The sequence below is a fragment of the Rhinichthys klamathensis genome, unplaced genomic scaffold (assembly GCF_029890125.1).
Source record: "Rhinichthys klamathensis goyatoka isolate OS25496 unplaced genomic scaffold, OSU_Roscu_1.1 h1tg000180l_1, whole genome shotgun sequence".
Classification (NCBI taxonomy): Eukaryota; Metazoa; Chordata; class Actinopteri; order Cypriniformes; family Leuciscidae; genus Rhinichthys; species Rhinichthys klamathensis.
This window is the reverse complement of record NW_026606708.1, coordinates 62,840-78,021: the sequence shown is the minus strand read 5'-3', so window position 1 is coordinate 78,021 and position 15,182 is coordinate 62,840. Positions and strand designations below refer to the sequence as shown.

The 15,182-nt window shown below is 38.6% G+C and overlaps 1 protein-coding gene across 1 annotated transcript; it reads left to right on the top strand.

The window, feature by feature from the left end:
• Positions 1 to 6,375: 6,375 nt before the first annotated feature.
• On the top strand, positions 6,376 to 14,755 carry capza1b (capping actin protein of muscle Z-line subunit alpha 1b). Its single transcript, XM_056260851.1, has 10 exons — positions 6,376 to 6,511; positions 9,741 to 9,804; positions 11,336 to 11,387; positions 12,044 to 12,107; positions 12,419 to 12,625; positions 12,754 to 12,833; positions 13,482 to 13,560; positions 13,646 to 13,717; positions 13,796 to 13,858; positions 13,937 to 14,755. Exons 1-10 carry the CDS (start codon positions 6,473 to 6,475, stop codon positions 14,075 to 14,077), a joined length of 861 nt encoding a protein of 286 aa, XP_056116826.1. The 5' UTR covers positions 6,376 to 6,472; the 3' UTR covers positions 14,078 to 14,755.
• Positions 14,756 to 15,182: the final 427 nt, after the last annotated feature.

Sequence of the window (15,182 nt, the reverse complement as noted above, 5' to 3'; positions counted from 1 at the left end):
GAACAATAAAAGAACATTCAGAAATATCATTTTCATGACTTAATGGGAATGTAAGCAAATCGTTCTTATAAAACTTTTCTGTTAGCTGGCTCGGAGAGCGGTCTCGATTTCTCCCATTTGAAATATTAAGGAACAATATTTTTAAATAAAATGTAACAAATTAAAAAATGATATTATGCTTTAGAATGCAGTGAAATAAAATAAAAGTTTTCCAATTTGAAAATACTCAAAGTAAGAATAATTTCTATCCACCACTGAAAATGACCTTGTCATTTGAAAACAGGTTGTTCAGAGAAGTAAATACTTTACCATAAAAATGTATTTTCTTTCTTCCTCAAAATTAATGCAATGGAATCGTTAAGGAACATCATTCAGTCGAATCAGAACCAGATATTTTCAATTCCTACGATTCCCATCGCAATGCTAACAAACCAATGTGCACACAAAACACGTACACAAACAAACACACCCTTACACACATTGTAACAGCTGACTTCTTCTTTTTTGCTCCTTGGTTTGTTTGACATTTCTCTCATCCTCGTCTCAGAGCTGACATCATCTAACCCCCCCTCGCCCTCGATGGCAAGGACACTCCAACCAAAATAAACAGGCATGCCAGGGACACCTTAACGGCGCTCCCTCTCACAGCACTTCACTTTGACTCTCAAATCACATTTCTCAAAAGTGTTTAAACTGTAGGGGTTTACTCAGCCATAAACAGACTCCTAATGTGTTTACATAGCCATATATTCTGCCCATCTACAGCTGTTAGAGAGAGATGGCATGTGTGGGGGGCTAGAAAGAGACAGAGAGAGTGTGGCGGATGACTGACGGAGATGTGAAGAGAATGAGATTAAAACACCTGTACATCTCTGACACAGGTGTGAAGACCTACTTTTATGTCTGTGAAGCCATTGTAAGACTTTTTTTTTTTTTGAAATAGTGCGAGTTAGAGAGAGAAGAGAGAGAGAGAGATGTTTGCACATGTTTGAAAGTCTCAGTAAACATTTCAATAAACACATTCCCTCTCAACTAGAGCAACAGGACATCACAGAGATGTTCATCTGCAATATCACAACATCTCACTGTCGATAATCGTTCTCACTCTCTCTTTCTCCCTCTTGACCCCCCACAGGTCAATCGGGTATCTTTTTAATATTACAGTTGTTTCTCAGATAAAGCAATGAGATTAAATGGAGAGCAAATGGAGAGGCCCTCTGGTCTCTACAAAGTCTCACACTGTGCTCAGATTCACCAAGAGACCAAAGTTTGAAAATGAAAAGTCACCGAATGAAACCAAACTTTCTCACAAATTCTTCTAAGACCAAGTCAACAATTGACTCATTTGTTTTTGTTCTTTATTTCTCTTGTAGGAAAAACATCTGAGGCTAAGTTGATATTTAAAATACCTGAGAACATACTAAAGCCACTTGAGCACTGAAAGAACAAATTCTGAGCAATAAAGGAGTCTTGTTTTTCTGTTTTTCTCCTCGATTCATTCAGTATCTTTCCCAGTACTTTTAGAGAAAGAGATTTAAGAGTTCCATCCTTTTTATTTCTTCCTTTTCTTGCTTTGTTAGACTTTTTCAGCACCCAGTACTTCCAATTTTTTTACAAGATACATTGCATAAGAAATAGACAAAATGTGTGAGAACAGCACATTTGCTCAGTGAAGACCAGTGTTGTTGTTGTTAACTAAAACTGAAACTATTAAATATTTTGGAAATATTTTGGTAATGTTCTGTGGGAGAAAATGCCTTGTTGATGCCAGAGGTCAGAGGAGAATGGCCAGACTGGTTCGAGCTGATAGAAAGGCAACAGTATCTCAAATAACCACCCGAGGTCTGCAGAAGAGCATCTCTGAACAACAAACAACACGTTGAACCTTGAAGAAGAAGGGCTACAGCAGCAGAACGCCACACCGGGTGACACTCCTGACAGCTAAGAACAGGAAACTGAGGCTACAGAACAATAGAAGATGGGAAAAAACGTTGCCTGGTCTGACGAGTCTCAATTTCTGCTAGGACATTCTGGTAGAGTCAGAATTTGGCGTAAACAACATGAAAGCACGGATCCATCCTGCCTAGTATCAACTGGTGGTGTAATGGTGTGGGGAATATTTTCTTGGGACACTTCTTCATACGGATCTTCTATTCCTCATACCTACTGAAATACAAATCTAATGTTCTTGCCATTCAGGTAATCTGTCTTCATGTCTCATAAAGGTCTCTGAAAGATGCTTTGATTTCTTTCATAGATTTTCAGTTTTTCTGTATTACGTGAAGATTACATAAAGTGTCATAAAGTGACCAAAAAAAGTCAGATAATGAATCACTTTAACTTTACAAGAGTTTTCCCTGGAGTTTACTCAAAACACCATCACCACCTACCACACACACACACACATACACAAACATCCCGACACACACCTGAACGTGCTGATAGCACTCTTCTCCCCTTAAACACCAGCAGCAAAAACAAACGCTGCAGGGTGTTGTGATGCTTTACCGTCAAACAAACCTGACCTTCTGTCCCCCTTCTCTGTCTCTGTGTTGCTGTCTGGGTTTAGAGGAATGATAGCCTCTGCGTGAGGGATTTTTCACTGTCCTCACTGTGTGTGTGTGTGTAAGTGCTAAAGACTCTTTTCAGTCGTAACCAGAATTCCTCAGTGGAGGTGAATCAGTCTGGTTGTGACACAGCAATCGTATAGGAGACCAACAGTTGATAATAGCAGTTATTCCCATCACATTTAAAAGCAAAAAGTAAAGTCTGTCATTCCACAAAAAGATCTTGTATAAGCTGTGTTTGATCCGCTAAGGCACAGAACACTCCATCTGGATAACTGGAGGTCTCCATGGACTCTTTGCCTTTGTTTTTGTGTCTCAAATGCATGAGCTGCCAGTCTTGGTTTGAGATGTTTAATAAAATAGAAGGTAAACCCTTCTGGCAAAGCAGAGGCCCTTGACAGCATCTTGTTGGTGCAATCTGTGTTGGTGGGACCAGCTTTATGTCACCTCAATGTCTTTAAATTCAGAGAGAGAATGAGACAGAGAGAAGTACAGCGACAAAAAGATAGCCAGAAGGCTTCACATCAGCACTACTGCATAGGCTAAAAAAAAGTCAAATAAATCATACAATGCAAAAATGCATGTGAGAGAATATAAAAATAAAATAAATAAAAAACACTTCAAGCAATGGAACAATTTAAAATTGTATGCATTTTTAGTTTCTCAGGAAAATGTAGCCTTTTAAAGGATCTTTTTTAAAGTGAATGCAATAAGAAACTCTATTCTATTCTATTCCATTCTATTGCATTCTATTCTATTATATTCTATTATATTATATTGTATATATTATATTATATTATATTATATTATATTATATTATATATTATGCTTTTTTTTTTTTTACGTATGATTCCCAGTGTCTATATTTTTGTGTATTATTTCTGCCCAAGCTGTTAGTGCATTCTTTTGGCAATAATGTATTGGGGGGAAAAAGTTGGTCACACTAAGCACTATTTTCTCCCATCCAGATTTAAATGCAAGCCATTTACAGATTTCCCTGAAGAGTTTAAAATGCATCTTTGGCACTTGCACGTTGTTTGTTAAAGCAGCCTGACATGGAACACAGTGGCTCAATCATGGGCTCAACCAATTGTGTGAGTTTGGGGTGGGGTTTGTATGTTTTGACAACCAATTGAGTACAAGGGCAGTGTTCAAGGAAACCTGCTTGAAAATAGTCATAATTTTTACCAATAATAATGGACCCCGAAATCCACTATCTCCTCTGCTGTGAAGTAACAAAAGCTTCTCAGTTACAGCACATGCGTGTGGTTTGGAAGAAGTCTCTGTTTGATTGGATCACAAAAAGGGATAATACCTCCACATATCCCTCCACATCAAAGCGGGAGGCCTTAACACCTGTCACATCACATCAGTGGCTTTCCAAGTATGTGTGTGTGTGAGGGGCAGAATCTATCAGGGCAAAGCAGGATCAAAGGGAGGTAAGGTTACTACACGCACAGGTCGTGGGAACACACCTCACTTCCTCACCGCACACGCACATACAAGGATTTTAACTGCAAAGTTCAGTGCAAGGGAGACGAACACAAGAAATATAAACCAATAGACACTAACGTTGGTTATGATCAAAGAGATGACACATTAGTGATGGATGATTTTCTCTCTCACTTCACTCATCCCTCATTACCCCTATTTTGCTGTGTTGTGATGATAAGGCTTTAAAAAGTTCACACACACACACACACACACACACACACACACACACACACACTTGCATGAGTCTTTGTGAGGACGTTCACTGATATAATGCAATCCCTAGCCCCTTTCCCTAACCTTAACCATCATAACGAAGTGCCTAACCATAACCATAACCCTAACCTATATAACCTAATTCTAATATTAACCCCATAATGAAGAACAGCCCTCTCAAACAGCCCTTTAAAGGGGTGTCAGAACACGAGGACCGGCCAAAAGTTGTCCTCACTCTGAAGGTCTACACCTCAAATTGGTCCTCACAATGATAACTACAAGTAAACGCACACACGCACATTTGTTCCAGTTACAGTTTTGCGGTCTTCAACTGTAATTTTTATGGGAAGGCCCTCACTATAAGAAAATATTCCTCTCTGTATCCTTTCACTCTTTTTTTTCTGTTCAGATATCATACGTCCATGCTTGAAAGCTGTTTGAAAGGTTGTGGAAAGAATTTGTAAATCTGAACGATATGTTTGCCTTTGCTTTGTTTAATTCTGCTCTGTTAAGAATCATATTTAATCTGTACGGTTGAAATATTGAGGCCCTTTATAGTGCTATGTAGCTTAGGTATGAGATAAACTTTTTTTGCATCCAGCCTCTGGAAAATAAGGAGTTCACCAGAATCTGTGGTTTCAACAACAGGACATGACAGAGGAGATGGGAGAAGAGGAGCAGAGAGAGAAAGGGGAAAATAGGGGCGTAAAGACTCTCCAGCCGTTCTCTCCAGGCAAGCGCATTAGTTCCAGGACGTTAAAATGAACTCCGATGGATCATCCTCTTACTGAGATCGACTTTCATAATGCCCTGTTTACATTTATATGTTCATTACATTTATGTTTTTGGCATACACTCTAAAACCACTTACAAAAATTGTGCATTTATTGTGCAGTTACTTCAGGTGAAAAAGTTAATAGAAAAGTCCTCTTTCCCTATTTATCGGAACTTGAACTATTTATCTCTTTTTGAATTAGTGAATGTTGAGGTATGTAGGCCTACTATGTCAAATATCTTCTTGAGAATAAAACGCCCCAGATGTGCATGTTGTTGGCCTGCAGTGATTTCACCACTATGGTTTTAGTTGTGAAGGCGCTTCCCACAGTAATGGCGCCATCTGTTGGTCAATAAAGTTTTTTTCTTCTTTTATTACATTGAACAGCAGTTCAAATGTTAGATAAACACTGCTGTCTGCAGGACAGCAGAAGAATTGAATCTGAATGTTCAATTTGTTTTACTGTAATACTATTTATTATTAATATTACTGGATCATTAGTACAGCCTAATGTTTGTGTAGGCTACCTGCTTAACCATTTTGGGGCCATGTATTTTTGTAACTTGTGTGTGTAGGCTATTTGTATGCTTTGACCAATTTGTATGCAGATCAATAAAGTACTTTTAACATTAAAATCGAATGGAAATAAAAATTGGATACCTGGGTAAAAATTGGATATTATAAAGCTCAAGTAATTTATATTTCAGACAGTAGATGCAGTGCAGTTATATATTATATAATAAAATGTACTATTTGTTTTTTACACACTTTTTCAATAAAGGATAATACAACTTCTTTCAATCAATTTGGTGTTGTTTAAAGTAAGCATGAAACGGAAGTTCCAGTCTTTTCTTCCCTATTTTGATATAGTGAAACAGCTTCTCGAAAAAGAATGTAGGGCACAACTTGATTTTGTCCATTGGGAATTTATTGGATTGTGATTTGCTATGTTGCGATCTCATGTGAGTGACAGGTTGTCCCTCCCTCGTGCCAGTAAACATAAATAAAATACTGCAATATTCCATACAAAAATAAGAACTGTCAATTTTTGATTACATGTGGCTTTAAAGAATCGGTTGAGTGAATGATTCAGTGACAAAACATGCTCACTTGTCTCCACCTACTGGCTTAACATTGTAACATGCAGAAGGACCACTAAATTAATAAGTGAATGTTTTTTTTTATAAACTGATTCAAAAGATTCAAGTCATCGATATGAATGAATGAATCCCGGACCCCATTAATAAAGTGCAACTTTAAATCTTCCTTATATCCTCTCTTCATGTCGATTGTCAGACCGGAGGCGAGAGCAGGAGCTGCGCGAGGCGGTGGCTCGCACTTCGTTTTGCCCTATTATGGTCACGAGCGTGACAGCGCGCGCTACCCAGCATGCGCCGCGGCGTGAGGCTCCGCCACAGCCAAGATGACCGACTTTGAGGAGCCGCTTTCAGACGAGGAGAAGGTAAAAATAAACAATAAGTTACCTTTAACAAACCACTCAAATACATGCGCTCGTATGTCCTCATATTAAAGCACTCCGCTTGCAGAGGGTTGAATGGCTGCTCCCCGGAAGAAGCGCGAGGCAGTCTAGCCGGTTAGCTATGTGCTAATTTGTGAGGAAGTGAAATCGCAGCTTTGCACTCTCGTAAAACACAGAGACCTGACTTAATAACAGCGATACACCGAACAAACAACCAGAATTTTAACAACTCTCGTTAGAGTAAAAATGGCCGTGTTGTTTTCAGTGGAAGTGTTGTGAGCGTCAGCTGTTAGCCTGTTAGCAAGCTGTCAGAGGGAGTTCAGAAATAGATGTTAGCAGATCCACCCACTCCGAACCGAGCCGATGGGCTTTAACGGGCCGTGCTCCGGTAGAGTTACACATGTGTGGGACAGCAGATGCCAGATCCTCCTGACACGAAAGCCATCTGAGCCGAAAACATCGGCCGGATGAAGTTACGACCGCAAGGACGGGTGTGTTTTGGGGTGGAAGTCTGCAATCTCTGCGGGTTTGAGTGGATAGTGCATCATCATTTATATAAACTGTCATCATTGATACACTGTGTTGTTTCTGCAGTAAAACACAAAATGAGATGTTAGGAGAATGCGAGTCTCGGTCACAGTTCACTTTTAATCGCGTCTTTTTGCATTTATTAAAAGTGAATGGTGACCGAGGCTGTTATTCATATGTTCTGTCACTTTGACAGTAGTTTTGAGTTTCATATGGTGCAGGCCAGTGGTGACTGATTTTATTCGTACTTTTTTCCCGGTTCTGTCTCTGTCAGGAAAAGCTGCATTTAACCGCCACATTTTCTTTCCCTTTAATACATGTGGTCATTTTCTGTATACTGTCAAAGCTTTGAGTTCCAGGCTCAGCTGACTTCCCCAGCCAGACCACATGAGATGGTAATTAGAAAGATTACCAGGTGCTTCCCTTTATGTTAACCTCTTTCCCTTCTCTTCATTATTTAATATTTCATCCCTTTGGTGGTCAGAAAACTGCACTGCTCATGTCAGTGGGTTCAAAAGACATTAACTGTATGGTTTGTTGTTTGTGTGATGATCAGTGAAAGTTGCTTTGAATTGAATGTTAGTTCTGGTTATGTGAATGAATATGGTTTCAAAACAATTTTTAGAGACAAAGTTTACCCAAAAATGAAAATGGTCATATTTTACTCTCAACATGTCTCCCCAAACCTGTATGACTTTTCTTCTTTGGAACACAACAACAATTTTGAAAAATGTATTTATTTTATGTCAATACAATGAAAGTCAATGGTGTCCAATGTTGTAAAATAGTGAAATATTACAATAGTAATGTTTGTTTTAATAATGATAATTATTACTAATATGTATATATATATATATATATATCAGTGTTTCCCCTACCATTGTTTTGGGGGGGCGGCCCGCCCCCCCCAAAACGACCCCCCGCCCCCCCCCCCTAAATTGCTGACGAAATCCAGTCATAAAAAAGAAATTTACTGTATAACGCGGAATTTCATGGAATTTGTCAATCTTTTGAGGAATAAATAGAAAGCAGGACAGTATACACTTGAAATCAAATCGCGATGTAGACAAGTGTGTGTGGATATTAAACCGCAAAGACAATTTAAATACGAATCCTGCTTGTTGTGTGTGAATGAATGGTGCCGCCGACGCGCAGTTTCATTTACCACACACACACACACACTGAAGCACGTGTGACGCTTGCGCTGTTTTTTTGCCTATTTGAAGACACAAATGCATAAACTTCCTCTCCAGGCTCTAGATCCACTCCGAAAGTCACTACGTGATCATTTAACCGCTTCATTTAAGAAAAACTATCATTATGACATACACACAGAAACTCAAAAGGTCTTCACGGCAACCCGTCAAAATAAAAGTTCGGTTTAACTTGACAGAAATATATTACCGTTGTACAGTAGAATTTAGATATGTCCCAATGTAATAATACGGTACTTTACGATGGCCTACCCCTAACCCCGCCCCTAAACCTACCCGTCACTGGGGTTAAGACCAATCAGGGACGATGGCCTACCCCTAACCCCGCCCCTAAACCTACCCGTCACTGGGGTTAAGACCAATCAGGGACGATGGCCTACCCCTAACCCTGCCCCTAAACCTACCCGTCACTGGGGTTAAGACCAATCAGGGACGATGGCCTACCCCTAACCCCGCCCATGGTATATGGTGGGGTCCGGATAACAGGAAAGTACCAATAATACTAACACTAATCCAAATAAATTATCATCAAAACTGAATTTAAGGAATAATCCATGTTTTAATTTTAACAGTAAAGCTCATTGTGCAGCACGTTATTTGACAAAAAGTTTATTTAATTTCATATGATTAAAATTGATGATAAATGATAAAATTTGTGTTTTATGTCTTCATTTTATTACCAGAAAAAACACAACACAGAATTAGTGTGAAATTTTTTTTCATATTTTTTTTTTAAATGTTGTATACGTTTAATGATTCATAATACACTATTTCAATTAATTAGACATGCTTTTTGATTGCTAAAAAAATTACACCACGTATCCATAACACGCCCGCTCCGCAACACTAGCAGCCCCCCCCCCCCCCCCCCCCCCTGAAAAAAATCCTAGGGGAAACACTGTATATGTGTCGTATTGATAATCACACAATCTTTGGGCTCTTTTAAAAATCACATTTTAATTTTAATTTGCTATTGCAATATTTATCAGAAAAGCTTTTTTTTTTCTGCCTCCAAATCATCAGCCAATCGCTGACTTTTATTATATGGACAAGAACTGTTTAAAAGGCATTCTTCAAAATATCGTATTTTAGTGAACTATCATTTTAATAGCACACAACATATCTGATGTATAATTGCCCTGGTCTGAAACACGAAGACATTTAAGCTAAGTTTGAGATTATGTGAAGTTGGTTTGAGTGAGATGTTTATGGACATTTATTACTGTGGGTGATGTGGTTTTGAAGTATTAACAGTGTTTAAATGGTAAGTTGTGCTTTTTTGGAATATGTGGATTGTTGAGATCTCAGCAGTGTGTGTTATTGAAGTGTTACAGGGTTTATGTATGTTGTAATTTGAGCTCTGGAGTCACCCGCTAGAAACTGGCTGTGATTCAGTATTGCTGAAGCCACCGTGTTTCAGTAAGGCAAATATGTGCCCGCTCGTAATTTATTATGTTTTATTTCTGCAGGTCCGCATCGCATCTAACTTTGTGACCCACGCTCCCCCTGGAGAATTCAATGAAGTCTTCAATGGTGAGTGTCAATTTAAGCTGTTCTGTTCTGGGACCTTTTTCAGTTACAATATTGGTCTAAAGTGGTAGTACATGAACACATGCTCTAGTTTTTCATTATGCTTTTACTACTTGCTGATGTGATCTGAAGTGGCCTGTTGCATACGATATGTGTATACTAACATCAAACACACACTAGTACTACACGCTATGCACATTTACACTACTAAGTTTAGGGTCAGTAAGATTTTGAATGAAATGAATACTTTTGTTCAGCAAGGATGCATTTTATTGATCAAAAGCAACATTAAAGACATTAAAAATGTTACAAAAGATTTCTATTTCAAATAAATGCTGTTCTTTTGAACTTTCAAATAAATCATAGAATCTTATTAAAGAGGCTATATGTAACTTTTTCCCAAAAATAAACGTAACAATAGCCTTTTCATTTGACCATTTATGACTCAAATATCTCCTGATGAGCATACTGACACCTTGTCCGCTCACATTGGGTGCACCTATAAGCCTGTATTCTATTTTTCCTATTTTCTGTCGGGTCGGATTTCCCCTCGCTGTCTGCGGATGTGACGTCAGGCGCGTTCATGTTAAACGTTTCAGACCACTCTGCCACCACCGCTAGTCAGCAAGTAGCCTACACTCGCAAGCAGTGCAATGGATTTTGCGATTTTTTGACTGTTCTTACCTCTGTAAACATAATGTTGACCTCCTTGCAGCAGATGACTTGTGAAGTGTGCACGTACGAGCGCTGCGAGAGCGAGCAGAAAGGAAGAGCAGTTCTGTTTTTTGGCCACAGGTGTCAGTCGCGAGTTTAAATTTCAGAAAAACGCATATAGCCTCTTTAAAAAGCATGTCTTTAACATAAGAAGAAATTATTCTTAAGCACCAAATCAGCATATTAGAATGATTTCTGAAGGATCATGTGGCACTGGAGTAATGGCTGCTAAAAATTTGCTTTTACATCACAGGAATAAACAACATTTAAAAATATATTAAAATAGTACTGTATTTTGTCAAAATATTGTACTGTATTTTTGATCAAATAAATGCAGCCTTGTATAAGAGACTACTTTCAAAAAGAATTAAAAAAAATCATACTGACCCCAAACTTTTAAACGTTAGTACTGTTTTTATACTGTACACACTATACTACAAGCCTGACAGCAGACCGTGTGCGTGATTTACAAGATTGTTATCTCCAACTGAAGCTACAATCCCAGCATATCTCCCTCAAACTTGAGCTAGTAGCAATAACAGATTTGATTCTTGACATCATCAAACAACATGGGGGGAAAGTCTTATGATCATTTTTACTGATTTGCACAGAATGGGTAAAAAGAGTTGAAAAATATATATATGCGATGGTGCTTGGGGAGACATCAGAAGCTGTTTATTTCTTTTTGCTCCCACTTCACAACGCATTGCTCTCTTGCAGTTTAGTTGGCTGTTCCTCATCTCGCTCATCGAGACCATCTCAAAACAGCTTTATATTACACCAGGTTTTTGCTTGATTTTTTATCTTTTTGTTTTTGTAGATGTGCGACTTCTCCTCAACAATGACAACCTCCTTCGGGAAGGGGCAGCACAGTAAGTTATTTTGCAGATCTGTGTGTCTCATGTTATAGTGGCAAGAAAAAGTATGCGGACCTCTTGGAATGAACTGTTTTTTGCAGTAATTTGCCATAAATTGGTATCTGGTCCTCATCTAAGTTAGAACAATAGACAAACACAATGAGCTTAAGATGATAAAACAAAAACAATGAAGCCACCCTGAAATTATCCTGTAGGATATTTTGGCAAACGACTGATGGATGCATAAACACTTTGCGATTGCTTTGAGTGTCTTTTGTCAATCAAAGTAGCTCTACACTACACCTTCAAACTCATTTCATTAATTGGTCTCCAGGTGTGCAAACTACTGACTCCAATTAGCTTTTGTTGAAGTAATTAGTCTATGGAATCACTTTTTCTTCCAGCACTGTGAATGTTTAATGGGTGTGTTCAATAAAGACGCGAGAAATTAAAATTGTTTGTGTGTTATCAGCTTAAGCACTTTGTGTTTGTCTATTGTTGTGACTTAGATGAGGATCAGATCACATTTTATGGCAAATTACTGCAGAAAAACAGTTCATTTCAATGGGTTCACATACTTTTGCCATTGTATGTCCAGATGCATCTGTGTGTTTAAAGTTTGTGATTATAAAGAGGATTCATGCTGCATTGTCTCTTTCTCTGTTTCACAGTGCCTTTGCTCAGTATAATATGGATCAGTTCACACCTGTCAAACTGGACGGTAGTGAGGAGTCGGTAGGTTCATGATTTGATTGCAGTTCAAACTCTCAGATTCAGTTTAGGTTTTGTAAATGTGCATGTACGTTTGGTTCCTGTGCTGCCCTAAGACTCTGTGTTAGTTTTGAATTGAGAGCACACTGTTGACACATTATTTATTCAAGCTGGGTGTAAACTCTGCTCTCTGGAGATCTGTGTGTACTTTGTATGTGTGATTTGGGCAGGTGTGGTCATTGTACTGTGAGTGTTTGCTGCTGCGTGAGAGTGGCTGTAGAGCTCTGTGTGTGATTAGTTCTGTCTGAAGAGCAAGGCACATCCTGTTCCTGCAGGTTCTGATCACCGAGCATGGAGATCTGGGTCAGGGACGGTTCTTCGACCCACGGAAGCGGGTTTCATTCCGTTTCGATCACCTCCGAAAGGAAGCGAGCGATCCTCAGTCTTACGAGGGAGAGACCGGCCTCCGGTCCTGGAGAGACGCCTGTGATGAAGTGCTCAGTGCTTACGTGAAGGAGCACTATCCCAGTGGAGTTTGCACGGTACACATGTTTCCCATGGGAATCTCAACAAAATAATATGATTTCTGTAACATATACATTTATGCATTGCAGCCATTTTTTGTGAAATCATGCTCCTTTGGACACATGTTCTAATGTTTCTGCTGCAGGTGTATGGGAAAACTGTTGATGGTCAGCAAACAATCATTGCTTGTATTGAGGGTCATAAGTTTGAGCCCAAAAACTTTTGGTGAGTAATGTTCAGGGATTTATCTTCTTATAGGTGACTTTCTGGAATACCTAATTCTTATTGTTCAATCAAAGCATTTAAATATTGTCATATAATGTGACAACTGATTTCATACATAACTGTTTAATGTTACTTTACAGTCTCTTTCATCTCGCATAATAAATTAATTTAAACTCTTATCAGTATTTCATGTATTTTTATTTATTAATGTATTTACACCTAACATTCAAAAGTTTGGAGTCAGAAAAAAAAAGGTTTTGAAAGAAGTCTCTTCTGCTTACCAATGCTGAATTTAGTTGATTAAAAATACTGTAAACAGTAATATTGTGAAATATTATTAGAATTTAAAAATCTTTTGATATATTTTAAAATTGAATTTATTCATGTGATGGCAATTTTCAGTAGCAATGCTGAAAAGTGGTACTGCTTAAAGTTATGTGGAAATGTTATACTTTCCCCCAAAGATTCTTTAATAAATAAAAAGTTCAAAAGAACAGCCTTTATTTGAAATGGAATACTTTTTTAACATAAGTGTCTTTACTGTACAGCCATCAGTCACTTTTGGGAAATAATAGCTTCAAAAGCTATAATGGTCTGATTGTACCTCGATTCTCTGATGATCTTATCATCTTGTTATTCTCTTGTCAGGAATGGCCGGTGCAGGTCAGAGTGGAAGTTCACCATTAGTCAGTCATCAGCTCAGGTGGTGGGAGTTTTGAAGATCCAGGTGAGACCTGACAGACTAGAATAGTGGGGATGCGAAGAAAGTTTGACGGTGAAGAGTTTTTGATAAATAATTTGGTTTCCTACAGGTGCATTATTACGAGGATGGTAATGTTCAACTGGTGAGCCATAAGGAAGTGGAGGAGTCCATTGCAGTGACTGTAAGTAAAAAAAAAAACAAGTTTATGTTTGGTTAATGTGTAAGATTTCAAAGTAAATTCCTGCCTTTTTATCTCTAGAATGAATCCCAGACTGCCAAGGAATTTGTAAAAATCATTGAAAACGCTGAAAATGATTACCAGGTGAGAATTTGATCTGATCAACATGTGTACATGTAATTTTTTTATGACTTCACATCCCTAATAAATGCTTTCCTCCAGACGGCTATCAGTGAGAACTACCAGACAATGTCGGACACCACCTTCAAAGCTCTCCGCAGACAGCTGCCGGTCACTCGCACCAAGATCGACTGGAACAAGATCCTCAGCTACAAGATCGGCAAAGAGATGCAAAACGCTTAGAACCACCCCGGTTCCCTTTCCTTCTGTTAAATTGCAAAGCCGGCTCTCAGAACACCACATGCCGTTCGCTCAGTGTGAAGAAGTCTCCCAAAAATGAAAATTAAAAAAAAAAAAAAAAACTGTTTAAAAGAGGATGTAATTTCATTCAACTTTCTGTCATTAATGGACTTCGATGGGTCTCAGCTGTGGAAGAGGTTTAAATGAGAACTTGAGGGAATCGTGGATCTAAATTATCGGCAGTTATTGCTTTTCTCTCATTTACCCGCTCGCAAGTCACTCAAAGAGTTTGTATTGTTTTGACTTCTTTTTTTTTTGTGAACTGTTACAGCTGCAATACATGTGCAAACGGTTTTGTGTTTTAAAACAGTGGATAAATTATGCCTCACTCACTGTATTTCCAAACCCCAGTCAGGCGACAACCCCCCCTTCCTTCCTCTGCCTACTGACAACCTGGAGAGATGAGATTTCCTGCTGTCCCGTCCTCAACTATCCAGGCTGTAACAGGGAAAATGATGATGTTGGGAGAGGAGGGGAACGGGTTGTGTGTCTGGGTTTGGAATGGCCATCTGTCTTAACTGCTTTCTCCGTATCTTTCTCTAACAGTGACTCACAGTCTGCTAAACTAAAATGGTTTAATAACCAAAAAAGACTAAATAAATAAATCCATGGATAACCCTCTTTTGTGGCAAAGACATCCAAATTAAGTCTTGATGTTTATATTTACACACCAGTTGAATTGTTTTCAGATATAGTGGTTCAGACTGTCTGTTAAAGGTACTTGTGATGCATTTAGGGTATCCACAGTCTGCGACAAATCCAAAACCCACACAGTAAATCTGAGTCTCTCTGTCAGCATGAGTACTGACTGAGCTCCGTTGCATGTTTCTGCCACACTGCTTTCACATTGACTTTAGTCTTGTTTGTCTTTATTGTTCCATCAAAGATCCTCTGTAATATACACGCATCATGTAAGACTGGCATATCTCTGTCTCGCGTAACCTTAATTTTTTTCAGATTTTAAATCATGCAAAAGTAATGTCTACTCACAGTAAATGGCAACCATAATGACTAAATGGTTACTGCTGAACCTTTTATTTTGTAAATC

Coding starts and splice junctions, on each gene's coding strand:
- capza1b (XM_056260851.1), top strand. CDS start 6,473: ATGACCGACTTTGAGGAGCCGCTTTCAGACGAGGAGAAG. Junction 12,626..12,753: donor ATCCCAGTGGAGTTTGCACG/GTACACATGTTT, acceptor TTTCTGCTGCAG/GTGTATGGGAAAACTGTTGA. Junction 13,859..13,936: donor ACGCTGAAAATGATTACCAG/GTGAGAATTTGA, acceptor GCTTTCCTCCAG/ACGGCTATCAGTGAGAACTA.